This window comes from Calonectris borealis, chromosome 1 (assembly GCF_964195595.1).
Source record: "Calonectris borealis chromosome 1, bCalBor7.hap1.2, whole genome shotgun sequence".
Lineage (NCBI taxonomy): Eukaryota > Metazoa > Chordata > Aves > Procellariiformes > Procellariidae > Calonectris > Calonectris borealis.
This window is the reverse complement of record NC_134312.1, coordinates 86,956,112-86,984,080: the sequence shown is the minus strand read 5'-3', so window position 1 is coordinate 86,984,080 and position 27,969 is coordinate 86,956,112. Positions and strand designations below refer to the sequence as shown.

The following is a 27,969-nucleotide window of genomic DNA, read 5'->3' as shown; positions in this document are numbered from 1 at the left end:
TTGAGGGACTTAGCAAGCTTGTGGATAAGGCAGGTCTGGCTGCTAACAGTTCCCTTGGATTTCTAAACAATTATTTTACAAGATTTTCTCATCAAAGTCTTTATTTAAAGATAAAGTCATGACATAAGAAAGAAGATGATGTTTTTCTTGGGTAAAGAATTAGTAGAAAATAGAAAACAGAAGGTGGGAATAAACATCCAGTTTTTACAGCAAAGGGAAGTCATCAGTGATGAGATCACAGGCACCTAACCTGAAATATACGCTGTTCAGTATATTCCCAAATGACCTGGAAACAAAGCTTGTATGGTGAGGTGAGAAAATTGTCTGGTGGTAGAAAGTTATTCAGGATAATAGGGTGGGAGCTAACTGTGAATAATTGCGGAAGGACCTTATGATAGTGAATGAGTGGGCAAGAGAACAGCAGATGAAATATAAATATAGGCATATGTAAAACAATGTTCATAGAGAAAAATAATTCAAAATTTACATATAAAACAATGAACTGTGAACTAATCATAACCTCTCTGGAGTAAAACTGTGATCATATGTAAGTCCACACCATTGTTAGCTTAATGCTTGGTTGTGGTGAATAAATAGCAGAAATCATCCCTGTGTATATACGTCCGTGTCTCACCAGCATCTTGAACACTGCAGTTCTGTGCCAGCCTTCACCCTTATCTCCAAAACAATACACCAGAGGTGGAAACACCTCAGAGAGGGACAGCAAAGGTGATCAGAGGTGTAGAAAAGCTCTGTATGAAGAACATCTAAATAGGGTTGGAGTCTTCAGCTTGGCAAAGAGCTGAGGAAGGATACGGACGTTATGGGTCTGTATCATGAGCAGCTTAGAGGGGGTGAATAGGAATCAGTCATTGATTTTTCTTTCTTTACAACAACAGATGTTAATAAAAATAAGGCAGGGAGCAGGTTATAAGCAAGCCAAAGAAGGGGGTGTTTCTGTAGCTAAGCAGTGGAACTCCTTGCCAAAGGATGCTAAATTTGTTATGGATTTGACGGTTGACTTTATAAGTAGTTGCAAATAGAGGTTTAGGGGGTACAGGGGGAAAAGAAGCACCACGCGTAAACATCTTCCTCTACCCTTCCTTTGATTACCATTTTCATCTCTAGATCACCTAGTCCACCCCCCTGCTCACAGCAGAGCTAACCCCAAAGCTAGATCAGGTTGCTCAGGGCCTTGTTCAGGTGAGTCCTGAACACCTCCAAGAGCGGAGATGCCCCAGCCTCTCTGGGGACCTCCGGCAATTGCTGAACCGCCCTTGGGGGGGAGTGCGTGTGCAATTCCCGATACCTAATCAGAATTTCCCTTGCTGCAAGTTACGCCTGTTGCTTCTTGTCCTTTCGCTGTGTCCCACAAAGAACAATGGGGCTCTAAAATCCTCAGTCCCCCTCTAGGTAGTCTCCGACAACTGTTAAATCCCTCCTTCTCCAAGCAGAACTAACCCAGCTCCCTCCGTCTCTGCTGTGCTCCAGGGTCCTCACCACCTTAGTGGCCTTATGCTGGATTCTGTCCAATTTCTCAGTGTCTTTTTTACAGCAGTGCAGATGTGGGTGTCTTTTAATTAGCTATTTCATTTATCTTCTCTTCTAAATTTGTTCCTGTGCTAGCTGTGGCTTGGCTCCACAAAGGATTTAGAAGATGAGATTCTACCATCTGTGTTGTACTGAAAGCCAAACAACAGCATAAGAGTAGTCTCTTTGCTGAAATCTCTTGACCTGTTAATTATATTAAGAAAGTATTTTAGCAGCTCAATTATAGTCTGCTGTTGCATGCTGCAGCCATTCAGGAGAGCAACCTCAAAGATACCAACAAATTGCTTCTCTACTGTGACATTTCCCTCCCCTACCAGCAGGAACTCCTCGTTGGTAGTTTTTAATTAGGCGGCCCAGATCAAAGACACCAAGGCAGCTGTGTGCATCCAGTTCTTTCCTGAGCTGAAAGCAACCAGAAGTATAAATTAATTCTGTAAATTATGTGATTTGGGATTTGTATCCACACAAATACTTGCATGTGGGTTACACTGCACCCCGTGGTTTGTCCTACTGGAGGATACTGAATCAATGGGTTTAGTGCTAACTCACCCTTTCTATTCTGATCTGGACTCTTTGCTACCTTGTTCTTTCCCTGTTCCCCTGTGCCCCACTAATGTTCTCTTCCTCAGCCAGTTCATAAGGTGTAGGGTTGCCTAGGTTTTATTTTTGTCTGCCGTGGCTTCATATCAACCCTACATAATCTAATATTCTTTTGATATCAGGAATTCTCTTTTGGGACTTCTGCCCAAAAGTTCCTGTCATTTCTGTCGTACCACTAAACAATATTTTTTTTCCTGTGCCAGTGCTAGACTGGCTCAGATTTAGGTGCAGTCTTTTAGGTTCAACTTCTACAACGTTGTGTAGAAGTTGTTCCCTTGAGCCACAGGTCTCTGTGCCTTTAAAGTTTCCTTTTTTTTAGTATCAGTTTTAAGTCTGTACAGCTGGATCCCTGCAGCTCACCACATCCCAGCTCACCATGTGTGTGAAACTAGAAGTATTTCAAAGGAAGCTGTTGTAGGTGCCTGGGCTGCCTTTCTAGCAATGAAGTTTAGCTTCTCCCTCGTCTCTCCTGTACTTCCCTTTGTTGTTAGTTTCTGTCTTGGCCATGAGTTTTGTCTCAGTCATTGCTAGCAGCCTGTTCAGCTTTTTGCAGGATTTCCCAGTCTGATGGCGTGTAGGGAAGTCTGCAGCTGCTGATACTTGAAATGGGCAAGTCTCTTGCTATTCCTGCTGCCTGCACCACCACACAGGGTAGCTGAGATGGCCCCAGGCAAGAGTCAGGCTCCTTTGCCAGCTGGATTGCCCTCTTTGGCCACTGCTTAGCTCCCATTCTTTCACGAGACCTGCAGAACTTGAAACCAGTGCTGTGTAAAAGGGCAGTCATGGGGCGTAGCTGGAAGTGGCTAGGTACCTGGAAATGCCTAGTTTTCCTTCTTTGTATCTGGTTGTCCAGGTTGACAGCTTTGGCCTCAGTGTGCTGTACTGGGATCTTGAAGGAACTAGGCTAAGCTGTGTGTCATGGTGCTGTGTGGGCCCACTGCAGGTGACAGCTGTTTGCCCTGCTCTCTGCCTGCTTTTCTGGGGAGCTTCAACACCACCTCCCACCCCATCCCTTTCGAGCTACTAATGCTCGTGTCAGTCGCATCCCCCGACAGGCTGTTTTCAGGAAGGCAGCGCTCTGCTTAGAGTGCTAGCCCGGACCTCAAAGTCTGCAGCTCTGGGTTTGCACAGATTCCCCCTGTGGCTGCACAGAGCATGTAGGATATTTACCTGCCCAGAGGGTTCATCAGAGAGCCGGAGTATGGAGGTTTCAGCTGGGTAGCTGAAGGCAGCCCAGCAGAGCCAAGCTGTGTGGCTGGGCGGTCATAACCTGTACTAGGGTGCTTCACTGCTCAATGTGTGCCAGTGTGTGCTGCCTGCCTCAGCCCTGCAGGGGTGTGGGTGACCCCAGGCAGCTGTGGACCCCTTGGCTCCACGGCAAGGGCTTGGGAGCACTCATGTCTCTTGCTGGCCTTTGGGGGAAGAAGGGGAACAGAGGACGTGCAGAACTGAATTTTGTGAGCACAGCCGGGACCTAAGATGCACTTGTAGGGTCAACCCTGGTGTGAAAAAAGACAGGGTACCCAAGAATAACGGGGGGTGGGTGGGGAGGAAAGACACAAAAGGAGAAGCAGAAGTGTGTGCAAAGCAGCTTGGGGCTGGGGAGTTGATGGCTCAGAGCGCTTCCTGTTCCTGGAGCTGCGCGTGCCCAGCTGCGCACGGGCTTGCGCCTGCCTGCGCCCAACAGCACTGTGCAGAGGGCCAGAGAGCAAGGCACATATCCAGAAACAGGTGGATGGAGGGGGTCTGAATGGACTGATGGTAGACGCCAGGAGAGATACATGGCCAGCTCCCAAGAGGCGCAGAAACAGCTTGGCGTTGGGTGCTCCAGCACAGACCTCCGACTTCCCGTTTCTCACCAGCGCAAACTGATTTTTCCTCTGTGTTTTTTGAGTTGCTTTGGTGGTAGCCACTTGGTCCCCTCTTCTTTTGCCCTCCACGATGGTGAGGTAAGAGGGGCTGAGAAGTGTGTGTGTGTAGGGAGGGGGACTAGAAAAGTAGGACAGCTCAGAGAAGGGATCATCCTGGAAGCCGTATCTCAATGGAAACCTTTCACAGGCTGGGGGAGGTATCAGGTAGGAAGGGATATTGCTGCTGCTGGCTGTCAACCTGTATGGGTATCTAGGGATGCTGACCGGGGACCATTCTTCACTGTACAAGTCTCCATGTTAGTGCCTCGCCTTTTTTATTCACCTGGTCTTGTTTTTATTTCCTCTGCTAGGTGGTTTCACCGTGACCTGAGTGGGCTGGAAGCTGAAGCCTTACTGAAGGGACGAGGTGTCCATGGGAGCTTTCTGGCCAGACCCAGTCGGAAGAATCAAGGGGATTTTTCTCTTTCAGTTCGGTAAGTAACTTGGACCCCAACTTCTGTCTTTCCAGGGTTGCAGAATGCTTAGATCCTCACCTGTCCTATGGCATCTTCTTCATCCCGTCCTTATTCCTTTGAGTTCTTTCCAAGCTGTAAAAGGACCTCAGCTTCCCAGCATCTTCTAGACCTTCCCTCAAGTTGCCCCAGGAGCTTCTCTTTCCAGTCATCTCCTTTCACTGGGACGGATTGCTCTGGTTCCATGGCAGGAGGTAATGCAGAACATTTTCTGCCTCTTTTCCAACTGCCTCACTGGACTGCTCTGTGCATCATCCCACAGGGTTGGTGACCAGGTAACCCACATCCGCATCCAGAATACTGGGGATTTCTATGACCTGTATGGAGGGGAGAAGTTTGCCACCTTGTCAGAACTGGTGGAGTACTACACACAGCAACAGGGCTCGCTGCAGGACAAAGATGGAACCATCATCGACTTGCGATACCCGCTCAACTGTTCCGACCCCACTACAGAGAGGTACAGAGAAAGCAAAGCAGCTGGTGCGTCTGGACATACCTTGACCCATCACAGCAGACCTAATAGGGCTCTATTTTTACTTCTGGTTTCCTGTTGCCTTTGCTATTTATATACTGTTCCTAAAAGCAAAGGTTGTGGTGTTAGTTATCGGTCTGCAGTGGTCCGTAGCGTGACATATGTGGAAGCCCTCAGCCTTGCCCCAAACCTCCTTGGTTATTCCAGGCCTGGGTGGCTCACGTAGCTGAGAGCAGGACCATGTTCCCCTGCTATTCCTAGCCTGCTTAGTCTCCTTCCTGTCCCCGCTTTGCATATGTCTCTGACACCAAGTTCCTAAATCATATCAGGTGGTTTTGCCCTTGTGTTGTGCTTTCAGGCTCTTTGATGCAGCTCAGGGAGCAGTCGCACCGTGCTCTGGGGCGGACAGGTCCTCCTTGCCCACCTGGAGACAGGGAGCAAAGATGCCCTCGGCGAAGCGCCTGGGTACACCCCTGCTTGCTCTGGGGTCAGGCTGCAGAGGGGCCAGCGTCTGCCTGCCAGCTGTCCTCTCCACTCAAGGCCGTTGGGTTGTGGCCCTGCAGTTTCCTCCCTTCCTCCCTGCGGTTGGAAACTTCTCCCCCCCCCAGGCTCTTACGAAAGCTCCTCTCACTCTCTCCCCAAGTGATTTTCCATCACGTGGCTTTGAAGAGCTGGGCTCTACTGGGGGAAGGGAGGGGGGGAACGGGACCCATTAACCCCTTCCTACCTGTGGAGTGGAGGCCCGGAGATGAGCAGGAGAGGTCAACCGTTCCCTGGGTGGCATCTGAGCACTGGCACACGGTGGCTGAACCCTTCTTTGGGAGGAGGATCGGAAAGTAATGACTGCCAGGCAATGGAAGTCACCAGCTATTTCTTGCAGTGCGTGAGGCAAGGATCAACAGAAGTTACTTGCCAAGGCACAACAACCGCCTGCCACGTCTTGTTGTCAAAATGGTTTCTAGATGTTGTGTAGAGGGATGTGTTAGTCTGGCCAGATACAGGGGTGAATGAATGCCCCGGCTGCTTCTGTGACTGGGGCATGGCCTCCCAACCTCCATTTCAATTCTTGGGAACAGACAGCCCTAGCAATGTGGAGTTCCCCATAGATGCCAGTACCACCCCAGGCATCCACTCTTAGCTGCTCTGTGGGCAGCAAACCTGCACCCACAGCTCTAACCACACTGGCTCATCTACCAAACATCAGCCTGGCCTCGATGGCAGTGTGCGCAGTGACGTATGGAGCGTGTCTGCTGCTTGTTGTGGTACCTGCAACGAGCGGGAGCAGGGAGGGGCGTTGCAAGTCAGTCTGATGCAACAGCTACCTGCTTTTGAAATGCTGTTCACCAGGGGAGATGGCCAAAACGGCTGTGTCTCCCGCTGCTGAGGCAGCTCTGTGGAAGCGGGACAGAGCTGCAGTGAACACGGCCTTCGGCTGGCACAGCAGCCATGCTCACAGGCCCCCAAACGCAGAGCCCAGCACACGGCTCCAGCTGGAGGTGGGGATGTCCCAGGACCGGAGGGGCCTGCTTGAACCAGGCCCATCCCTGCTGGAGGAGAAGGGCCCAAGTCCCCTCCCTGACACCGAGCTGGGAAGGAGGGAAGGGACCAGAGCAGGAGCACCAGGGCTGTGGTGGCCCTTGGGCTGAGACGGGTTCAGACCCAGTAGAGGCTCCACCAGAAAAAGGGTACCAGGAGGAGTGGGATGATTCAGAGCGTTTCCCAGTGTCCAGAGCACCTCACAGCTCTCAACTTTCTATAATTTGGATCTCTAGCTCCAGCTTCCAAGCGAGTTTTGTGGAAGCAGGACCGAGCTGCAGTGAACATGGCCTTCTGCATCTCTACTTACCAACTCAGCAGTGCCCCCCAGGACCTTCTGGAGCGGTTCGAAGAGACTGTGGAGCTTGGGGCAGGCATGAGGAACTAGAGGATCTGCACAGAGACAACCTGGGTCACATCTGGAGTTTCTGGAGGAGAGGCCAGGGTTGTCCCATCTCCCAGCTTGCTTCTGGTGTCCATCACTTGCACCCAACCACACAGTGCAGAGTGAGATCCCACCAGGCAGGCACACCCTGCCCCAGAGACCTTTGTAGGTGGGAAGGGGCTTGGCAGCAGCTGGGCCATTTGCACCAGCTGGGCCATTTGCACCTCGCTTGTGTCCCTCTGCGCCCTTGGTCCAGTCCTGCAGCAAGGCAGAGAGCACCTTGGTCAAATGGGGATGCTCCTCACCTTGTGCTGAGAGGAGAGAAGGAGCTGCTGGCTGGGTGTTTGTGTTGAGGACAGGAACGTGCACGTGCATCAACAACAGTGATAAGTACCAGGAGCAGAATATGAGCTCCAGGTGGCTCCTGGTGTTCACTCCCATGGCTGGGCTGATTGCTGCAGTGTGATGTGCCCAGAGAATGGGAATTATCCTTTGCTTGAAGAGGTGACCGAGTTTCAGAAAGAGGGGTTGCTGGGATGGTTCTTTAATGGATCTGATCTCAACACAGCCATCTGGGTGCTACTAAATTTGATGGGAGAGTTTCTGACTCACTGGGGGTTTATTTTTGTTTCCCTGGTGTTTGAGTTTCCAAAGCACCCTGCAGCAATAATGCTAGAAACCCAATAATGCTGGGAGGACCTGAAACCCACAGACTACCCTCCCCCAACTGGTCTTCAAGCCTGCAAGCATTCCTTATCTGTGCTTGTGTGTATAACACAACTGGATCAAACTTGGTGTTTTCCCACTGTGTCCTCTGGTACCAGCATTCTGCTCCCCGGGTCCCTTCTACCTCCACCTCATCCCTTGCCCTTTCCTTTTCTTGCCAGCTCTCTACTTCTTTCTGTCTCATCTGCTTTTCCCAAGATCCTGCTCCTCCCTTGGTTTCCTTCCCTCTCTCTTTCCCTCCCCTCTGTCTTCCCCTTCCTTTCTTCCTCCCTCACCCTTCCCCGGTGTTGCTGTCCTTCACTCATCAGCTCAAGGGCATCCACCTACCTGCATCTCCACCTCTCTTCTGACCCTCTCTTGTTTTTTCCTAGGTGGTACCATGGGCATCTGTCAGGCTCTGCAGCTGAGTCACTTCTCCAGGCCAAAGCCTCCCCTTGGACCTTCCTGGTGCGGGAGAGCCTCAGCAAACCTGGGGATTTTGTCTTGTCCGTCCTCACTGACCAGCTTAAACCTGGGTCTGATGCTCCACCAGCCGGGGCAACTAGTGCCTCTGGGGCCCGGCTCAAAGTCACGCACATCAAGATCATGTGTGAGGTGAGCAGTTGGGAGAGCAAAAGGAAAGGGAGTGGAAGAGGTCTCTGCCGATCATGTCCTCAAATGCAAGAGCCCTGTCAGCTTGATTACCACCAGCAGTTTTTCTGAATTTGGATCAAAGTGCTGTCACCTTGCAGGTTCCTTATGTCCTCTCCCAGCCTGGGTGGCCATGGGCAGCTCTGGGTGCTCAGACATGGGAGGAAGCAGGGCTCAGTGTGACCGACAAGTACAGTACAGGCAGTTTGTGGTGAAAGAGAGAGGAGGATTCACAATCGAATTACGAGTTCATCAAAAGAGTTAAAAGCTCTTGGAGGAGGAGGAGGGGCATCTGCAAGGCCTCCACACTTAGTCTGAAGGATGTTACCAACCTGGCTGTCACAAGTTCTCCTATTTCTTTCATGTGGGATGATGCAGAGAGTGGAGGGAGATTTCAAGGACATAAAGCAACTGACCTTAAATGAGAGCTGAGGGCAATATACCTTCTCTGGGCTTCCATCCACTGAGAACAGGAGTCAGTTCACCATACTATGAACTTAGTGTTCTCAGGGCTAACTACCATTTGACCTCCCTCCAGAGGAAATGCTTTTCTAGACGGCGCAGGGTGGTGCCTATGGCTTTGCACCCCAGTGTTACCTTTTCCCTGAGCATTTTCAGCTTTGTCTATAGGAATGTTATGAGTGGGACATTACACATTCTTCCTCCATTTAGAATGGACGCTACACAGTTGGAGGTGCTGAAATGTTTGACACCTTGGCAGATCTGGTGGAGCACTTCAAGAAGACTGGAATTGAGGAGGTGTCTGGCTCCTTTGTGTACCTGAAGCAGGTAGATCCCATTTCCTGTGTTTCTTAGGGATCCTTTGGAGAGACCCACTTGCTGTTTGTTTCTGCTTTGTGTCCTTCTTCTCCTTCTCTCCACAGCACACAGAGGAGACTTTGCTCTCCAGCAGCATCTCTCTCCTTCATGCCAACCCATTGTGTTTTCCCATCCCCAGCCCTACTACGCTACGAGGGTGAATGCTGCTGACATTGAGAATAGAGTGCAGGAACTGAACAAGAAGAGTCTATCTGAGGACACATCCAAGGCTGGATTCTGGGAGGAATTTGACGTAAGAAACTGCTGGGGGACATTATTCTGGCTTTTTGGGAAGTCCCTGTGCACCACCTTGTTCTCCATCCCTGATTTCTTCCTGGACACAAACTTCTCAGGTGTCTTGTAAATTCATCTCTGAAAGAAGTCTCTGTTTGGAACCTGTTCCTCTGGGGAGTGAGTGTCATCTTTAAGTGAACCCAGTGAGGTAGAACTTTCATGGTTGGGAGAACGAGTCACCAAGATAGTAAGGGCATGAACCTTGGACTTTTCAAGCCTAGGTTTGCTTTTCACTTCTCTGCTCCCCCACAAGCATGCCCATGTGTCCCCGGAGTCACCACTGTTCCTCTGAGTGCCCACCTCCCCTGTCATACATTGTGACCTTGCCATGACTATTCTCTCTTCTGCTCTCAGAGTCTGCAAAAACAGGAAGCCAAGCACCTGTTTGACCGTCATGAGGGTCAGAGACCTGAAAACAAGAGCAAGAACCGATACAAGAACATCTTGCCCTGTGAGTCTTGCTTCTCCACTATAAAAAAACCCAAACAGACAGGCAATGAAGAGCCGTCCGAGTCATCCCTGGCCCTGCCTCAGCCCGCTCTATCCTCCAGAGTGGGTTACAAGGTGTGCGGCATTAAGGATTTAAGAGCCGATGAGAGAGGTCACAGCCTTTTCCTGTCCTTGAAGGAAGGAGAGAGGGTTGCATCAAACTTATTAGCTTCTGATGGTTCATCTTAGGGGTAGAGAGATGAGAGGATGCGGTGAGATTGGTCTGACCCCAGAGAAGGAGAGGTGAAAATATAGGGCATGCTGCATCCACTGGGTAACACGAATGAGGTGGCATGGGGCAGGGAAGGAGCTTCACGTGGCTGGGCACAGAGTATCTCATTGTTCTGTTTATTCTTTTGATGCATCCCCAGTTGATCACTCCAGAGTCATCCTCCAAGGAAGGGACCCACATATCCCTGGATCTGACTATATCAACGCCAACTATGTCAAGGTGAGACTCTTAAAAGATGGCTATATGCCCAAAATGGGGGAGGGCCTGCCTGCTCCTGCAGCCCTCCTGATCTTCCCCTGTCCACACTCAGAACAACCTGATCAGCCCAGATGAGTGCACCAAGACCTACATCGCGAGCCAGGGTTGCCTGGATGCCACAGTCAATGACTTCTGGCAAATGGTGTGGCAGGAGAACACGTGCATTATTGTGATGACCACACGGGAGGTAGAAAAAGGGCGGGTAAGTAGCAGGTTTAGGTGTAGGTGTCTCGGAGCTGCTCTCTTTTCCCCTTCAACCACTGCTCTGCTCTTTCTCTCTTTCCTGCCTTCTGCCCGTCCTCACCGTGCCCTCTCTGCCCACACAGAACAAATGTGTGCCTTACTGGCCAGAGGTGGGCAGCACGAAGGAATACGGTCCCTACCTTGTGGAGAACGCTGGGGAGCACGATGCATTGGAGTACAAGCTCCGGCACCTCTGTGTGTGTCCGATGGATGACGTGAGTGTGCCTGGTCAAGGGCTGTCATGGAGCCCATGGGTCTAACGGTCACTGTATGTCTAAGGCTGGGAACTGCTGGGTGCTGTGGTGATGCTGCTGTTGTATCATTTTTGGGGTTGCTGTTCCCACCTGGTTTAGGCTGGAATCATACTGTTGGAATCACCAAGAAGTGCACAGAAGATTCCCTCTGGCTTCAGACCCACCTCTCCCAAGGACAGAGGCCAGGGATAGGACTGGGTTGCAGTTTTACCTGTAGGGTGTTTTGTTATTCCCAGGATAAGGCTGTGCGTGAGATCTGGCACTACCAGTACCTGAGCTGGCCTGACCACGGTGTACCCAGCGAGCCAGGAGGAGTGCTCAGCTTCCTTGACCAAATAAACCAGAAGCAGGAGAGCATCCCAGATGCAGGGCCTATTCTGGTGCATTGCAGGTTGGTACAGAGGCTGGGGTTTGAAGCATTCTCCATCCTCTATATAGGGTGAGGTGTAGAAAGTCTGTCCTGCTGCACCAGCTCTTCCCCGGGACTTGCGAGTGAAGCTTATGCCAGCCCTGGTATTTGCTTTTTCCTCTCTGACGCCCCCAAACCAATCTCTGCTGCCTGTTGAATCCTTGACTCTTTTGTGGCATCGCTGAACAGCTGCTACAAGTGCCGCATCCTTCCCCAGAAGCAGCTACATTTTGTTTCAGGAGCTATATTGCTCTGACCTCTGCTTGTCCTCTCCTTGCAGTGCTGGGATTGGCCGCACTGGGACTATCATCGTCATTGATATGATAGTGGAAACAATCTCCACCAAGGGTAAGAGGACCCCAAAGTGTCTTGAAGGGCTGTGCCTTTAAGTCCAGCTGTAAAGGGATGAAAACTATCAGGTATCCGTGGGAGGGATCCTGCCACAGCCCCGAGAAGGTTGTGCTGTCCTTGCTACATGGCAGCTGCTGGATCTCTGCACCGTATCCACTTATTGTGGCTTCAGCCTTCCCTGAGCTTGGGCTCTTCCTCCAGGGCCAGACTTGGAAGATGCTGAGCGGGAAAGAGGGATAGGATGTCCATACAGGGGTAAAGAGTATGGAGGGAGGTGGAAACTTCTTGACTGAACTCCACTGTGACTGCTTTTGGTGCAGAATTGGGAGAGGGGGGTTCAGTGAACACATCCATAAGCTTTTCTGGTGCCCCTTGCTAGGGCTGGACTGTGACATTGACATCCAGAAGACCATCCAGATGGTGAGGGCCCAACGCTCAGGGATGGTGCAGACGGAGGCCCAGTACAAGTTCATCTACATGGCCATCTGCCAGTTCATAGAGACGACCAAGAAAAAGCTGGAAGTTATCCAGGTGAGAAAGCGGACTCTACTTTCCTGTCCTGTGAGTCCAGGCCCTGCATAGTGCTGGCTCTGAGCCCAAGCGCTTTGTTTCCCAAGCTTTAAGCTAGCACTGGAACCTATATAGACTACAATGGTGCACCAAGATTTGAGTTCCTCCCTTTAAAATTCAGGGGACAACATTGGCAGCTCAAGTACCAACCCCTTCTGAACTGCTAAACAGCAGTAAGTTTCAATGCAGTTATTTCAACTACATTCTATATAATGTCTCCACCAAGTGCTGTTTTGTTACAAGCTGAATCTAAGACAGGCAAAGACTTTGCCCTTTCCTCTTTGTCTTTCCCATCCTGGTTCTGCAGTTGCCTCCCAAGCCCTTGTGGAAAGGATTTTCTCCTGCTAGCTGAGAAGTGGCATCTTTTATCTCTCTTTGTAGCCTCCGGCAGCATCCACTAGCTGCTGCTATCTGTTTAATATTCTTTAGCTGCCACGTGGCACTCTCAGGCATTCCAGTGCCTCCAGAAATTTGTTGCCCCACTGTTCACTCCTGTACAAGGATACATTTGCATCCCTGCTGCTCACCTCTGCGACAGCAGCGGGCAAAGTGCACTGAGCCTGAGGACTTCAGCAATCCACCAACCTCCACTGAGATCCTAGTATGAAGCATGGTTAAACAGCCAGAACTCTTCCGTGGTGCCTCTCATCCTTCTCCCAGACCACACTCTTCTCAGCTTGGTTTTTCTCTCCTGTAGTCTCAGAAAGGCAAGCCGAACGAGTCTGAGTATGGGAACATTGCCTACCCCCCTGCAGTGAGGAATGTGCACGCCAAGGCTTCACGAAAATCCTCCAAGTAAGAGCTCACCTAAACCAGAGGCCCAGCTATGCCTGCCTCTGGCAATAGTCTCTCTGCTGGCTTGGCTGGCTTCTTCCTCTTGCTCACTTTTTCCCTCGTTTTCCCCTGGTCTTACAGGCAGAAAGAGGAGTCAATGGTTTATGAGAACTTGGGGAAAAAGGAGGAGAAGGTGCGGAAACAGCGCTCCTCAGAGAAGAAGCTGAAAGGCTCACTAAAGAAAAAATAAGCATACGTTGCAGGTAGCCCCATGGGGGTTTTGAACCTGGGGTGCAGGACTGGAGCTCACATCCAGGCTGGCCTGTCTCGCATTCCTCGCTCTTGGACTGGAACTAGGCCTTCCCCTTCTCTTCCATGCCACTTTTCAGTGCCCTGAACCAGACTGCTTTCCAGCTCAGCTGACCGACTTCATTGTCCCTTGCCTGCGCTGCTCCTTCATCATTCATTAACACGAAAAAATCACACCCCTTCTTTCCCTTGCTCTCTGAGCACTGGGGCCCAAACTCACCTCTGCTGTGTCAGCTTCAGCGGACTTCTTGAGGAAGAGCTAAGGAAGCTCTTTACAGGAGCTACATCTCTGCCCACTGCTGCGAGTTAGAGTTTAGCCTGTTAGTGTTCCCTGAAGCCTCATCTTTTAAAATCTGGAGGTTTTGGCCTGTTTCAGCTCAGCTCCTCTGTAATTCAACAGGAAACTTCCTCTTGCCTTAATACCAACCCTCTGCTCTATGATCCCTTTTCTACTTGATCCTTTGATCAGATGCTGTAAATATACCAGAATTTGATGTGTGGCCATGTTTTCTCCTTTGTTTGTAAATAAATAAACGTGTATTTGTTTGAATGCTGAGTCCCAAAAGTTTCTTCTATAATTTCTCTTTGAGTATAGCTGTACTCCTGGCTTCACTTGCAGCCTTGCAAAGACTTACAAGAATGGCTCCAGCTTAGTTTTCATCACTCTCTGCAGCCTTCAGACTCCTGAACAGAAGCTGTGGCCAATTACGGTGGCTCCTTGCTGTGAGACTTGAGTGTCGGTAGTCGTCAGGCAAGTCTGAGCGCAGACTGTGACAAACTCAGATGCAGGCTTTTGCACTTAAATTTTGGTATTTGGAAGAGTCGTCCTCATGCCCCCAAATCACTAGTCATTTTGTCATCTGTCTCATCTGTCTTTAGTGGTATCTCTCAGCCGGAGGGTAGGTCATAAGGGCTGCTTCAGCAAACAGTGTAGTGCCTGACTGCTCCTTCCTAGGTACCATTTGGTAGAAATGAAACTTTGTCTTTATGGAGAAGGTAGACCAGAGCATGGCCACATTGTGGCTTCACAGATACTAGTCAGTCACCTACCAGAAGGGGCTAAGGGAGCGGGATTGTTTAGTCTGGTAAAGAGGAGGCTGAGGGTTAACTACAACTTCACAGAAGGCTGCTAAGAAAATTATGGTAGTGGCAGATAATAAAACCAGAGGCAATGGTCCCAAATCGCAGCTTGGGAGGTTCGGGTTGGACACTAAGACTGCTTTTACCAGACAGCGTTCAAACAGAGGCTCAGAGGGGGAACCCTGTCCTTGCAGGTTTTCAATACTTGAGTGGACAAAGCCACAGCTGATCTGACCTAGTGCTGGTAATAGTGCCATTTGCAGCAGCAGCCTGGGCTAAAGAGCATTCCTTGGCGGTGGAGCCCATCCTTGGTAGTGTTAGAATGGGCCTCACCATGGTTTTTAAAGTCCTTCCAGTTAAAACTAGGCCCCAGGCTGTGAACCATACCCAGCAACCATTTGGGAGAATGCTGAGGGAGTTTGGATAAAGCCACAGAAAGCTAAAGAGTGCAGACCTGAACCTTTCTGTGGTAGCTGGCCTAGATCACAGAGAACATGCTGGGGAATCCTTAATTTACAGGTACAGGTGCTGCTTAGGCTGTGGGCATTTGCTACTGAAAGAAAAAGATGGTTCAGGTGTCCTGGACTAGGACCTGGTTAGAGCTGACAGCAGGAAGATCTCAGTCCCACTTAGGAAAAAGTCTGAGCTAGGTCAAAAAATGACCTAGGACGTAGGCCAAGAATGCTTGGAAATGTGGGACAGGGAATTTTATCTGGTCTGAGCCAACTCTAGCCCCTGTGTGGGAAGATAATGCCATTGAGGGACCTGCACAATCAATCCCTACCAGCTGCCTGACATGGGACCACAGTGAGCACTTTAGAAGTCCAGCTGTAGTTGTCCCCTGCTTTGGTGGGGGGGCCCTAAGCCTCAGCTGTTTAGAGCACAAATCCACACGGGCAAAGGGGCAGAAAAGAGAAGGAATGCGGCGTGCCTTGAACTCTATTCCACGTAGCTTGTAATACAGTGGCAATGGCCAATGTGCCTAGAAGGTGACATACCTGCCTGGGAGCCGGCGAGGTGAAGCATCTACCAGTCCGTACAAACCAGCTGGAAGCAGGCACTGCATCCTTGGAACCCTGCCACCTGCCAGAGGACATGCACACGCTCATGCACCTCGCAGGAGGGAGCAGGAACCCCATCAGCAAGGCAGTGGCAGGATGATGGGCAGGATGATTTAGCCAACTTCAGCCAAGTTCCCGGCTTTGATCTGGTGCCAAATGCACAAACAGAGCCAAGGCAAGGTTGGACAGTGTACAAAGGCGTGGACAAGCTCTGTGGATGCTGCAGTGATTTCAGCCATGCCAATACAGGGAATAGCGTTCCCCAAGCCAATGCTGCATGGCATACGTACAACAATAACGCACTTCCAAGATGAAAGAACTCATCCTGTTAGAAAAAACAACTTCACCCTGTGTCTAGGCAACAGGCAAGCTTATGAGGGACAAACCACAGCAGCAAGGAGGAGTGCCACATGCCATCCTGTGCATGCTAGGGGGTATTCTGCCCCTGCTTAGCTGCAAACCCCGCCTCAAGCGAGCAAAGGCAGAAACAATGCCACAGCGGCAATCCCATCCTTTTTGAGTTCAGCAGCTGGTTCTGGAGCACGGGGCTGAGAAAGCTGCCTGGGATAAAGACACATACCTGAGACACAATATACTGGGAGGAAGGACATTGCTTGCTGTCATTTGACATGGCAAGAAACCTGGTTGGAAGCGTTCGGAAGATAGACGGTACTTTGTGAGCAGACCCTCCTCCCCACGTGCTGGACTTCACTTCCCTCAGCCTGTGAGCCAACGGGCATCTGCATTTACCAGCTGGCTTTGCAATGCTGCTGCCACTGGAGGAAAAGGCAGGCAAGGGCCAGTGGGGGAAAACAACGGACAGAGAAGTAGAGCTGAAAGATGAGTGGGTGGAGGCATACTGTGTTTCACCTCTGAATGATGCCAGATACCCTCTTCTAACCCAATGGCCCGAAGCCCTACTCTCAGGAAACACTTGCTTTTGCTTTAGATGCCAGTCCACCTCCTTCTTAAAAAGCTGCCACAGCCTAAAGCAAGGCATACCAATGGTTAGCTTAAACTCTACCCAAAGCATGAAAATGAAGACACCTTGTGGAGCAAGTTCAGGTTACACTGAGAACTTCATCTGTGTTTCAAGTCAAGAGCTTAATGTGTCCATATAATATCCACTGTCTGCAAAGAATATAGACGGAACAAGAACTTTCATGATTGTACATCAAGAAATGCAGCACTGAAATAAGCAGTCTACTCTGCTTTATGCTTAGGCACTGTTACATACAGACTACTTTTGAGTGGCTGTTTGAGAATGCATTGTCAAAGCTGGTTCAAAAAAATTGTTGCTTCCTTGATGTTGCAAGTCAAGACACATGGGTATTAGATATGGCTCTGATTTCCAGTCACAGTGAGTTGTAAAACCAGGAAGCCATAGATTATAACTGTTCCTTTAAACATCTTGTGCTCTGCTTCACCCGCCTGAGAGGTCCTTAAAGGCTTCTCTTCTTCACTGGAGAGCTTAAGTTGGAGTCGTTTGTAAATAGCGATGGTTGGTTGTAAATACAGATGGTCTCGTGGGTGACTGTCTTGGCCATCGTGATCATGAAATAGTTGAGTTTAAAATCTTTGACGATACAACTATCAGCAGTGCTACTACCCTGGATTTTAGGAGACCAGACTTTAGGCTGCTCAAGGAACTAGTTAGTAAGGTCCCCTGGGAATGTACTTTTGAGGATATTAGGGTCCATAAATGCTGGTCACTTTTTAAGGGCCTTCTTTCAAGAGCACAGGAGCAGGCAATTCCAATGCATCTGAATTCAAGCAAGTGAGGCAGAAGGCTGGCTGGGCTGAATAGGGATCTCCTTCTGCAACTTAGGCGGAAAAAGAAAGTGTATGGACTTCGGAAGCAAGGACAGGCTACACAGGAGGACTACAGACATGCTATTCACCACTACAGGGAGAAAATTTGTATGGCCCAAGCTCGGTTGGAGTTGAAGCTGGATGGTACTGTAGTGGATAACAAAAAAGGCTTTTTAAAGTATGTTAACAGCAAAAGGAAGACTAAAGAAAACATTGGTCCATTACTTGCTGAGGTTGGTCACCTCATCCCCAAATAGGGATGAAGATAAAGCAGAGACATTTAATGCTTTCTTCACCTCTGTCTTTAACACCGATGATGGGCCCTGGGATGGCTGGAGCCCTGGGTTGGATGACTGCAACTGGGGGAGTGATAAGCTCCCAGTTGACTTTGAACTTGTACGGGATTTGCTGCTGCAACTGGATGCACACAAGTCTATGGGGCCCGACAGAATTCATCCCAGGGTACTGCAGCGTTGGCCAATGTTATTGCAAGACCTCTCTCTGTTATTTATCAACAGTCTTGGGAATCTGGGGAGGTCCCAGTTCACTGCAAGTTGGCAAATATTGTCCCAATTTTCGAGAAGGGCAAGAAAGAAGACCCTGCTAATTACAGGCCTGTCAGTTTCATTCTGGTGCCTCATAAAATTATGGAGAAGATTATTCTGGGAGTTATTGAAAAAGACTTGAAAGACAATGAAGTCATCGGTCAAAGCCAGCATGGGTTCATGAAGGGAAAGTCATGCCTTACTAACTTAATAATCTTTCATGACAAGGTTACCCCCCCTAGTGTACAAAGGGAAGGCAGCAGATGTGGTGGGTTTTTGGATTTTAGCAAAGCTTTTCTTACTGTCTCTCACAGTATTCTTCTGGACGATGTCCAGCATACAGCTAGACACGTACACAGTACAATGGGTAAACAATTGGCTGATGGCTTGGGCTCAGTAAATGAGGCAACATCTAGCTGGTGGGCAGTCACTAGTGGAGTTCCCAATTTTAAGGCCAGTTCTCTTCAAAGCTTTTATCAATGACCTAGACACAGGACCCCAGTACACGCTAAGCTTGCTGACAATACTAAATTAGGAGGAGCTGTTGATTCCCTCGAGGAGACAGGGGCCTTACAGAGAGATCTTGATAGATTAGCATGCTGGGCATTCACCAGCCAGATGAAATTTAACAAGAACAAATGCCAGATTCCACACCTGGAACGGTGTAATCCTGGATGTACGTCTAGACTGGAGGACAAGAGGCTGGAGTGCAGCCCTGCAGAAAGGGATCTGGGTGTTTTGGTTGATGGCAAGCTCTATGAGCCAACAACGTGCCCTGGCAGGCAAAATGGCCAATGTTATCCTGGGGTGCATTAGGCGCACTATAGTTAACTGGTCAAAAGAAGTGATGGTTCCACTATACTCAGCACTGGTCCAGCCTCACCTTGAGCACTGTGTGCAGTTTTGGGCTCCACAATGTAAGGAGGATATAAAAACGTGTCCAAAGGAGGGCAACGAAAATGGTGAAAGAGGGCATGACTTCCGAGGAGCAGCTGAGGATACTAGGTTTGTTCAGCTTAGAGGAGACTGAGGGCCGACCTCATTGCTGTCTACAACTTCCTCATGAGGGGGAGCAGAGAGGAAGGTGCCGACCTCTTCTCTTTGGTGTCCCGCAACAGGACATGAGGCAATGGCTTAAAGCTGCATCAGGGGAAGTTCAGATTGGATAGCAGGAAAATGTTCTTCAGTGAGAGGGTGGTCAAACTCCCCAGGGAAGTGGTCGTGGCCCCAAGCCTGTCTGCGTTCAAGATGCGTTTAGACAATGCTCTTACCCATGGTTTAACTTTTAGGTTGCCCTGTGAGCTCATTCTCTCCCCACCCTGCCATTTCTCAGCGAACAGGAGGGTATTTCCCTTGCTCCTTTCCCCACAACATCCTGATGCTGCCTTCAACCAAATAAAAGCTCTGCCCCACCTCTCCCTATGCAAAATAACCTCTTTTTCTGCCACTAAGCACACTTAGACACAGTATAAATTTTGGGGGTTTTAATTTTTACAAATGTTTGAAAGAATCACTGAGCAGACAGTGACACAAATAGATATTCCAGCAGTGACAGGCACCCAATGAATGACATTTTCCTGACTTCAGTCCCAGGTTCTCTTGGGATCAAGAGTGAAAGAGAAACAACTAGAAAAAAAGCCTGGTGCTGATGGCAGCAGAACTCCCTCACTTGGCCAAAAAAAAAAAAATTTCTGATTTTACCCTACAGAAATCTAAAAATTAATGAAGATTAGAGGTGAATTACTATATCCACATGGGTTAATACCAGTAACCACCCTTGCCCCCTCCCCAAATTTAACTGATGGGGTGAGAAAGGGATTACAGCTGCCTAGTGGCAGAGCCCAATCCCATAACTGGATCACCACAGATGGAGCAGGGGCATGGAAACCAAATCCGGCTGGTGGATTAGCAACTTCAAAGTAAGGGCAAACAACACTAGTGGAGGGAGTTCAAAGCTCCTCACTCATATCTTCTGCTGGTCAGCGCCGGTGGTTCTAGGAGGCTTTAATTTCTTTCATTTCTTCCCTTGTTTGAGTAGGAGACTGTCACTGAAAGGGAGACAGAAGTGAGTCATTACTCCAGAAAGCACAGAGCTGAACCAGACCCTCATACAGACTTGGGGGGCTGGGGTGTCACACCCAAAGGATCTGGACTTCAAGTCCTTCCTACTAGGTACTTTTTTCAAACCCCTTAAGCCTTCTGGGGATGAGTAAGACAGAATCTGGTCAGAGGTAAGGAAGAAGGATCTTACAGAGATCCCACAGAAAAGAAATCAGCTCTGGCTTCCTTTCTTGATTCTAAGAAATCTAAGCTTTTAGCTGCATGCTAGTAGCTCAGCTGGCACTGCCTTGTCCAGTAAACACTGGACAGATTAGGCAAAGCCACCAAACTCCTACCAGCTCTGAAGTAGGCAATGGGGTTTTCCAGCTAGAAAGCTTTTGGAGAGTAACAAGAGCATTTTTCCTAAAGATCGTTACCCCAAACCAACGCAAATTCCTACGATCATCTGTCTTCTTACAGCCCTCTTTGCCATAAATGCAGGATGCCCTGTACACAGCGGACAGATCAGAGGACACTCCTCAGTTTCTCCTGCCTTCCCCACGCAAGGTTCCTTATGGGACACAGACAGAGCTCCAATTACTGAGTATCTCCTACTTGGTGAGGATGTTTTCGTGGCCCCCGCAAGGAAGGCTTCAAGCTTCACATCACAAATGGGAACTGAGGTAGAGATGGAATAAACTTCCTGTGGCCAGAAAGGCCCAAGCCAGAAACATCCCAGGCACCAGGCAAACATCAACACCCTTGTTCCAAGTACTAACAAAAAGGATCAAAATAAACAGTGCCTTACCTTCCTCTGTGTATCAGGAGATGCAGTAAAGGGGCGGGGGGAAGGAAGAAAAACAAGAGTAAATTGATTAGATTTAACAAAAATCTCAATTTCCACAGTAAGTAAGACTGCTCCCTACTTGGCTGTGTCCTCTGGCATCAGGCTCTTCTCAGAGAAAAGAACCTGAGAGAGCTCCAGAAAGGGGACCAGCTTCACAGGTAGGGTGCAGATAAATCCAGCCATCTGGCCCCTTTACCTGGTGAAGCCCTCATCCTGCAGGTTCAGTACTAAGTTATCTGCTGTGAGATACACACGGTTTTGTGAGCCAGCAATCTGAAAAAGAAATCCATTACACAGATGGCATAAAGGCGTATAAATGCACATGGAAGAATAGCACTGGTAAGGAAGCTATCTCCCCCTCCAGATAGAGCACTCTTGTTTTATTCACTTAAGATCTCGGTTAAATCAATGCAATTCCCCCAAACAACTCTCTAACTTCCTGACTTCCCATCCCAGCGCCATCAGACTTTCTAAAAGAAGTGCTCATTCCGTCTCCCTGTCAGACAGACCTTTGATCCCATGCTTATCTGTTCCCTTTTCTCAGCCTGCAGGAAACCAGGAGCTTTTGGTGGCTGCAGCTGAGCGTGGGTGATGGAATCTGATGTGGATCTGGCCTTGTCATATGGAGGGCATGAACTCTTAGCCTCACATCTAATTGCTGATCATTGCAAGCTAAATCTTAAGCTCTGCTTGAGCAGAGAAGGGCTGGCAGGAACAAAGATCAGGACAGGGCAGGTCACATTCGCCTTAAATTCATCATGTGGCCACTGGGCTGGGAGGACAGCACAAGGACTGCAGAAGGACGAAGGAAATTCTGTGCCTCATTACTCACCGTTTTTGAGATGTTTTGAGCAGCTCGGATCTTACGTAGCTTGATGTAGCCTGGATTCCTGCTAAGAGCTTCACCGAGGTACAGGGGAGCGAAAGTTAAGGAAAAGCCTGCTAACAGAAGCTGCCTACCCTCAACGAATACTTCCTAAGCCATATCATCAAATACCTTAGCGATCTCTATTCCAATAACTTGGGCCTTTGGGCAGGCGTATTTTTACTTCCCCAAATCAAGAACAACATTATAGATTATGGTCACACACAGCCAATAAAAGTTAAACCTTAGAACAGGGAGTGAAGGCTCATGACCTCCTCTGCTCTGACCTGTAACCTCACTCCAGCCAACTGTCGGGGGGGGGGGAAAGACAGTGACCTACTTGAAGCCATCATCTGATAACAGCATCCTAAGCGTGAGCCCAATGTGAGAGATTCTCAGGACTGTCAAGCTCACAAGCCACATCCCACAAAATCTCCCAAAGCAGGATATCATCTTGGCAGCTGTAGCTTCCCCTTCAGCCTGAACAATCTTCTGCTTCTGCTCCTGCTTGGCCTTCTCCACCAGAAACTGTGCACGCTGTGCCTCCTGCTGGGCTGCAGAGAGAATGGCCAAAAGCATTCAAAGCAGATCCCATTTTCTGAGCCGTCCACCAGAACCCTACAGCTGAGGCCTGGGGGCTCTGCTTCCAAAAGAACCGATGGCATTCCGGGGCCATATCCACAAATAAGAAATGTATCTAAGTGTACTTTACTTTTCCTTAAATAAAACCAACAGCATCCAGACCCTCTAAACATAATCCCCATAGTAAGTGGTAAGAATCCCAGCCGGAAGAGGAACGCTACAGCCTTGTGAATTCAGTCCCACTGACAGTCTATCCCACTAGCTATGACCCAAAGTTTTCTGATAATACTTGTGAAATAATCTGTTTAGCTCCATTACCAAGGAGGCCGAGATTTATAACTCTGTAGCTGTATCAATGCAAAAGCAATGACACACTAGCCCAAATTCTGCTTCCAATGAAAAGGCAAAGGCAATCCAGCCTTTCCAGGCATAAATTGAACTCACCCACTTGCTTAGCCTCCACAGCTGCTGTGTATTCACGACTGAAACTAAGCTCTGTGATAGCCACATCATCCAGGATGAGGCTGAAATCCTTGGCTCTCTCTGTCAGTTCTCGCCTAATGAGCAGAGACACCTGAAACACAAATATAGCAAAACCAGTACCAAACACAGGTTGTTTCTCACTTCCCGTGCACTTCAAAAGTGAAGCACAACTGCTCTTCACACTTTATTCACATTGGGCCCAAGAGAGACATTACCTAAAACAAACCCTGAACCATGGACATTAATACCACCTCTGAATCTGTCGCTTCTAAATAATGCCGCATATCCATAGTTACAAACCGCATTTTCAAAAGTATATTACAGTTTATTTATAGTTATTACTTAACTATACTATATAATTAATAGCGCAAAAATAAAAAAACTTCCTGAAAGTTTTTTTGCTTTCACATCCTATCACATCTAGTTCCACAGTTGCTACATGTTTTGGCAGTAAGTATTTCCTTCTCCATCTTATGTTTGCCACTGTTTGCATTTTGACTGTCTCCTTGTATTTGTATTCAGATTAAGAAAATAAAAACTACCACTCCCCACTGCTACACACTGTAGACATACCACGTCTCTTAATTGCTGTAGCTACTCGTCTAGTGTGGCTACTCCACTTTTTTTAGTCTCTTTGGATGAGTGTTGTTGGTAGATCTTTTGATCTATTCTACTCATTTCTGAGTTACCTTTACCTTGGTATCTTTTTCAGGCAAGCTAACAAGTCCTGGACCAAATATCGACTGAAATAGACATTATTGCTACAGTATCACATCCTTGACCAGTCTAGCATTTGCTTTTACTTTTATTGCAGCCGTTTCTGAGCGGAATACTAAAACGATGCCAGAATCCTTTACTGAGTGAACTGTGAGCGCGTAACTACGTAAAGTCCCTTAAGTTTCTTCTGATTATCAACCACTTCAATATGCATCACTTCACAGTAAGAAACACTAGATGAATATATGACAAGAAGCAAATTCAAGTCAGTTTGTTCAGAAGTGTCACAGATACCTAAGACTTGTTTGTTTCTGATAAACCTAAATCCCTTGCAGACATCATTTCTTTACTGTCATATCCTCCCTTTCCACTCATTCTCTTTATACAAGATCTTTATACAAGATCATTAACAAATCTCTTCAGTGCATGGCATGTGGCCTAGCATCTGAAGTCTCTGCTACGGAACAATTCTCACAACAAGACCTGGATGCTTAGTTCTACTCTTTGCTTTTTTGTCATGGATCAGCAACTAGTTAAGAGATGCTTTGTATTTCATCTTTCTGACTACTTATCCTCTTTAGCAGTCTCACGCAGGATCTCCTCTAAAGCCTTTTAAAAGAAGATCAGCAACTTCTCTCTCCCTCAGCTGTGGTAGGTGACAGATATTCTCAGAATCCCTGGCAATCAAATTGTCAGAACACAAACTTTCAGGTATAGGCTTTTATAAGCTAAATATTTCTATTATTTCACAACCTGCCCGAATTACTCTCTTTTTCTAAACAGAAATATTTGCTACCCTTCTGTAGCACCCATTACTGAAAGTTTACTGCTTTGTTAGCTGCTCATCCACTTTGCTTTTCAGATCCTTTAAAACTGTTTAATTTGCTCTGACAGTTCTTCTGAGACCCATGGAGGGCCAGCTAATCATTTTTTTAAAGCCAGTTCTACTGTTACCTGTGGACTATGATGTAAATCAGCTCTCCCTCCCCCATCATTACATTACGGTGCAGTTTTGCACTCTATATACTAAGGAATCCAGTTTTCTTCTCAGAAGCTAGTGGTACAGCCTTAGTGTTTGTATCTGTATCGGAATCAAACTGTAAGCAGGATACAGTTCCATAGCCTTTCCGTTTGGATGCACCATCTACCATGTATTTATGTATCTATCTTTCATCTATTATAACATTCCCCATATCCACAGTTCAGGTGTTTCTTTGCAATCTGAGCGTACATCTCCTCCAGAAAAGTTCACCTGGGCTCTCTGAGTGATGAGCTGTGAAGCGTTAAACTTGGCTACCACACTTTTGAGCACTTCATTAACGATGGAAGGCAGGACTCGCTCCTCATAGTCCAGGCCCAGGCGCTGGTACATGCTGGGCAGCTCTGCGGCGTTGGGGCGCGTGAGAACACGCAGCGAAATGTTCACCATCTGCAAATCTTTAGAGGAGAAAGAGAGATGAGCGGGGCCGGCGCCGCGGCCGGACTCCTGCCCTCCTCCCACCCCACGGGCACCGCCTGGGCCTCCTGCTCCGGCCTGCGGGGCCGCTCTCACCTTTGGAGCCGGTGGGGGAGGAGATTTTCCGTGGCCGGGCTCGAATGTCGTAGATGATGGGGTACTGGAACCAGGGGATCCTGCGAGGGGCGGGAGGCCCGTTATGCGGGGCGATCAGGACGGCGCGGGCACCCGCAGCGGCCGGGGCCGGGCCCGCGGGGCCGGGCTCGGGGCGGGGGAGCTGGGCCCTACCTGAAGTGCAGCCCCTCGGCGAGGATGGTGTCCTGCTGGACGCCGCCGATGCGGTTGAAGAAGATGGCCCGCTGCCCGCCTTCCACTGCGGGGAGAAGGGGCACGGTCAGCGCGGGAGGCGGAGGAACGGGCGCGGGGGAAGGCGGGGGGGCGAGGGGGACTCACCGATGAAGACGGACTCGCGGACGCCGTAGGCCAGGGCGCCGGCGCCCAGCAGCAGCTTGAGGGCGGTGCCGACGCCGCGCGGCCCGGCCGGCAGCCGCCCCGCCAGGTCCTTCAGGTTCTGCGCCATGGCCGCGCCGCGCCGCGCGCCCCGCCGGGAAGGACACCGGAAGCTGCCGCCGTCAAGGCGCTCCGGCGGGAAACCACCGTGGAGGAGGTGCCACCGCCCCTTCCCGCCCCGTCACCGCCTTCCGGCGCGGCAGCACTGCCCTCCGGAAGTGGGTCCGGCCGGAGCGAGATAACGGGAGCGTCCCAGGCGCCATCTTGGTTGGCCGCGGCGGCCGGTGGGCGGGGCGGGGCGGGGCGGGGCGGGGCGGGGCGGGGGCGGTGCTGCCAGTGACGTGTGCCCGGTGCCGCGCGGTGCGGCGGTAACAAAATGGCGGCGCCCAGGGGGCCTCGTGAGGAGGGGGCGGCGGCTGAAGAGTCTTCGCCGGAGGCGAAGCGGCCCCGTGGGTCGCGGCGGCTCTTGGTGGTGCTGGAGGGAGCGAGTCTGGAGACCGTGAAGGTGCGGGTCGCGGGGGGTCCGGCCGGGCCGAAGGCGGCCGCGGGCGCCCTTGCCCACCTCTCCGTGCTTTGGCCGTAGGTGGGGAAGACGTTCGAGCTCCTCAACTGCGACAAGCACAAGGCGCTGCTGCTGCGGAATGGCCGGGACCCCGGGGAGGTGCGGCCCGACATCACCCACCAGGTACCGGCTGGATCCAGGCAGCGTCTGTGGCGGCCTGGGCTGCTCGGGGCGGCGGCAGGGCGGCCGCGCAGTCGGCTTGAGGGAGGTTGTCCCTCAGTCTAGGGGTCTGCTTGTGCCCCTGGTATGGGGGTGAGTTTGACCTTACCCACTATGCTCGTGGTTTGTAACTTTAGTAATTCTCTTTATTTGGATATGGGATTGCTTTCTCTCAGCGTTACAGTAGAGCTCGCGTGGCCAGATGAACTCCTTTCTGCCTCAACATTGGTCCCTTCTGCATTGATGGGGCCTAACCCTCAAGTTTTTCTAAGAGTCCTCTCTCTTGCACCTTTTCTACTTCTGCTATGGTGTGTTTTTCTATTTCAGAGTCTCCTGATGCTCATGGACAGCCCCCTGAATCGGGCTGGTCTCCTGCAGGTTTATATACATACCCAGAAGAATGTTCTAATTGAAGTCAATCCCCAAACCAGAATCCCAAGAACTTTTGATCGATTCTGTGGTCTTATGGGTAAGTGATTCAAAGTTTACCAGCCACAAAATAACACAGGAAGATGGTCAGAAGACTTTTGGGAAGAGTCAAAAAGTTGCCAGCCTTAAAAATGTGAAAGTGAGAAAAGAGCAGAGAAATGGAAGTGTCTTTTTGTGAGTTCCAGGATGTATTGCCCAACTGTGTATTTTTTAGCACAGTGGGGAGCGCCTGCATGAGACTCTGCTAGCAGCAAAATAACTCACTGATCGGTATTTCTCGGGACCGCTTTAGAAGATGTTGGGAGCTCTAAAGAGAAACTTTTTTTCTACTTTAGCTCTGATCACTAGGTAGAGGATAGGATTCCTCTGGCAAAAGAATAGACAGCTTAACTAATTTTCTTCTCTCGTCAGTTCAGTTGCTGCATAAGCTCAGTGTTCGAGCAGCTGATGGCCCTCAAAAATTGTTGAAGGTAAACATTCTTTGACCGTTCACAGGTAATGTTGCAACATTCCTCCTTTGCAGCTAGTGATGTAGGAGTGGTGTGGGTTTCTTTGGTTTTGTTTTGTGATATTTTTTTTTTGGTTCGTTGGTTTTTTTTATACACACCATGGACCTAGCTATGTGGCAAGGTCTCTTACCTCTACGCCCCTATTAATTTTCTGCTTTCTCTAGGTGATTAAAAATCCAGTCAGTGATCATCTCCCTGTGGGCTGTATGAAGATAGGTACCTCTTTTGCAGTTCCAAAGGTGTCAGATCTGCGTGAACTGGTTCCTGCAGCAGAGCCAGTTGCCATTGTTGTGGGGGCTTTTGCCCACGGTTCGGTAAGTGCATGTATCCCTTACTTGGAGTTGTAAAAATCTTTATCAGCATAGATTTCAGTCTTATTCTGAGTATGTTTTCTTTTTTTCTTCTGTTCTTTTTTTGCTTGGTCCCCCCTGTCCTGCCCCCCTTTTTTCCCCCCAGGTAGGCTTGTCAAAAAAAGGTCCAACCCTGCAACACTTGGGACTTTTCTCCCTCCCGAGAGAGGGCACTAGTGAGGGCTAGCAGTTGTCCTGCTGTGTTTTATTGTGGCTGTGTTCAACGTTGGAGAAATATTGTGCCTCTCTAACCAATAGAATTAGATGGGACTAAGTGAAAACTTGCAGCTTGATTTTTTTTTTTTTTTTTTTTTTTTTTTTCCTTCTCTCTTCCTCTAGGTCAATGTTGACTATACAGAAAAGATGGTCTCCATCAGCAACTATCCCCTCTCTGCTGCCCTGACGTGTGCTAAAATTACTACTGCCTTTGAGGAAGTTTGGGGAGTAGTATGAGCTTCTGCTGCTACTGCTGTCATGGTGGACTCCTATACAGTGACTCCATGTTCTGGAGAGGCTCTTTTACTGAGGTGTGGACCTGGTGCACTGTGGGCTCCTGGAAGGGAAAAGGCTTCAGTTTCATCCTTGTAACTTCTGGAGCAATGAGAGTTTAAATGGACTGCCCCACTGACCTTTTTTCCTCCTATTAAAGGTCACTTTTGATAAGAGTGCTTGTGTAT

General features: G+C 49.4%; 3 protein-coding genes across 3 annotated transcripts; 2 read left to right on the top strand and 1 right to left on the bottom strand.

Annotated features, from left to right (window-relative positions):
- The first annotated feature begins 3,740 nt into the window (after nt 1–3,740).
- PTPN6 (protein tyrosine phosphatase non-receptor type 6) lies at nt 3,741–13,833 on the top strand. Its single transcript, XM_075164622.1, has 15 exons — nt 3,741–4,100; nt 4,373–4,495; nt 4,797–4,991; nt 8,025–8,247; nt 8,956–9,072; nt 9,242–9,355; nt 9,751–9,847; nt 10,257–10,336; nt 10,428–10,577; nt 10,702–10,833; nt 11,109–11,263; nt 11,562–11,629; nt 12,012–12,163; nt 12,900–12,997; nt 13,118–13,833. Exons 1-15 carry the CDS (start codon nt 4,093–4,095, stop codon nt 13,224–13,226), a joined length of 1,821 nt encoding a protein of 606 aa, XP_075020723.1. The 5' UTR covers nt 3,741–4,092; the 3' UTR covers nt 13,227–13,833.
- A 7,003-nt stretch (nt 13,834–20,836) lies between these two features.
- PHB2 (prohibitin 2) lies at nt 20,837–25,559 on the bottom strand. Its single transcript, XM_075164632.1, has 8 exons — nt 25,227–25,559; nt 25,062–25,146; nt 24,870–24,949; nt 24,570–24,754; nt 22,562–22,691; nt 21,986–22,089; nt 21,503–21,580; nt 20,837–20,943 (listed from the first exon to the last, which is right to left on the bottom strand). The coding sequence occupies exons 1-8, from the start codon at nt 25,351–25,353 to the stop codon at nt 20,863–20,865; spliced, it is 870 nt and encodes a 289-aa protein (XP_075020733.1). The 5' UTR covers nt 25,354–25,559; the 3' UTR covers nt 20,837–20,862.
- A 66-nt stretch (nt 25,560–25,625) lies between these two features.
- Nucleotides 25,626–27,957, top strand: EMG1 (EMG1 N1-specific pseudouridine methyltransferase). Its single transcript, XM_075164598.1, has 6 exons — nt 25,626–25,788; nt 25,867–25,968; nt 26,332–26,473; nt 26,845–26,903; nt 27,107–27,256; nt 27,632–27,957. The coding sequence occupies exons 1-6, from the start codon at nt 25,660–25,662 to the stop codon at nt 27,743–27,745; spliced, it is 696 nt and encodes a 231-aa protein (XP_075020699.1). The 5' UTR covers nt 25,626–25,659; the 3' UTR covers nt 27,746–27,957.
- Nucleotides 27,958–27,969: the final 12 nt, after the last annotated feature.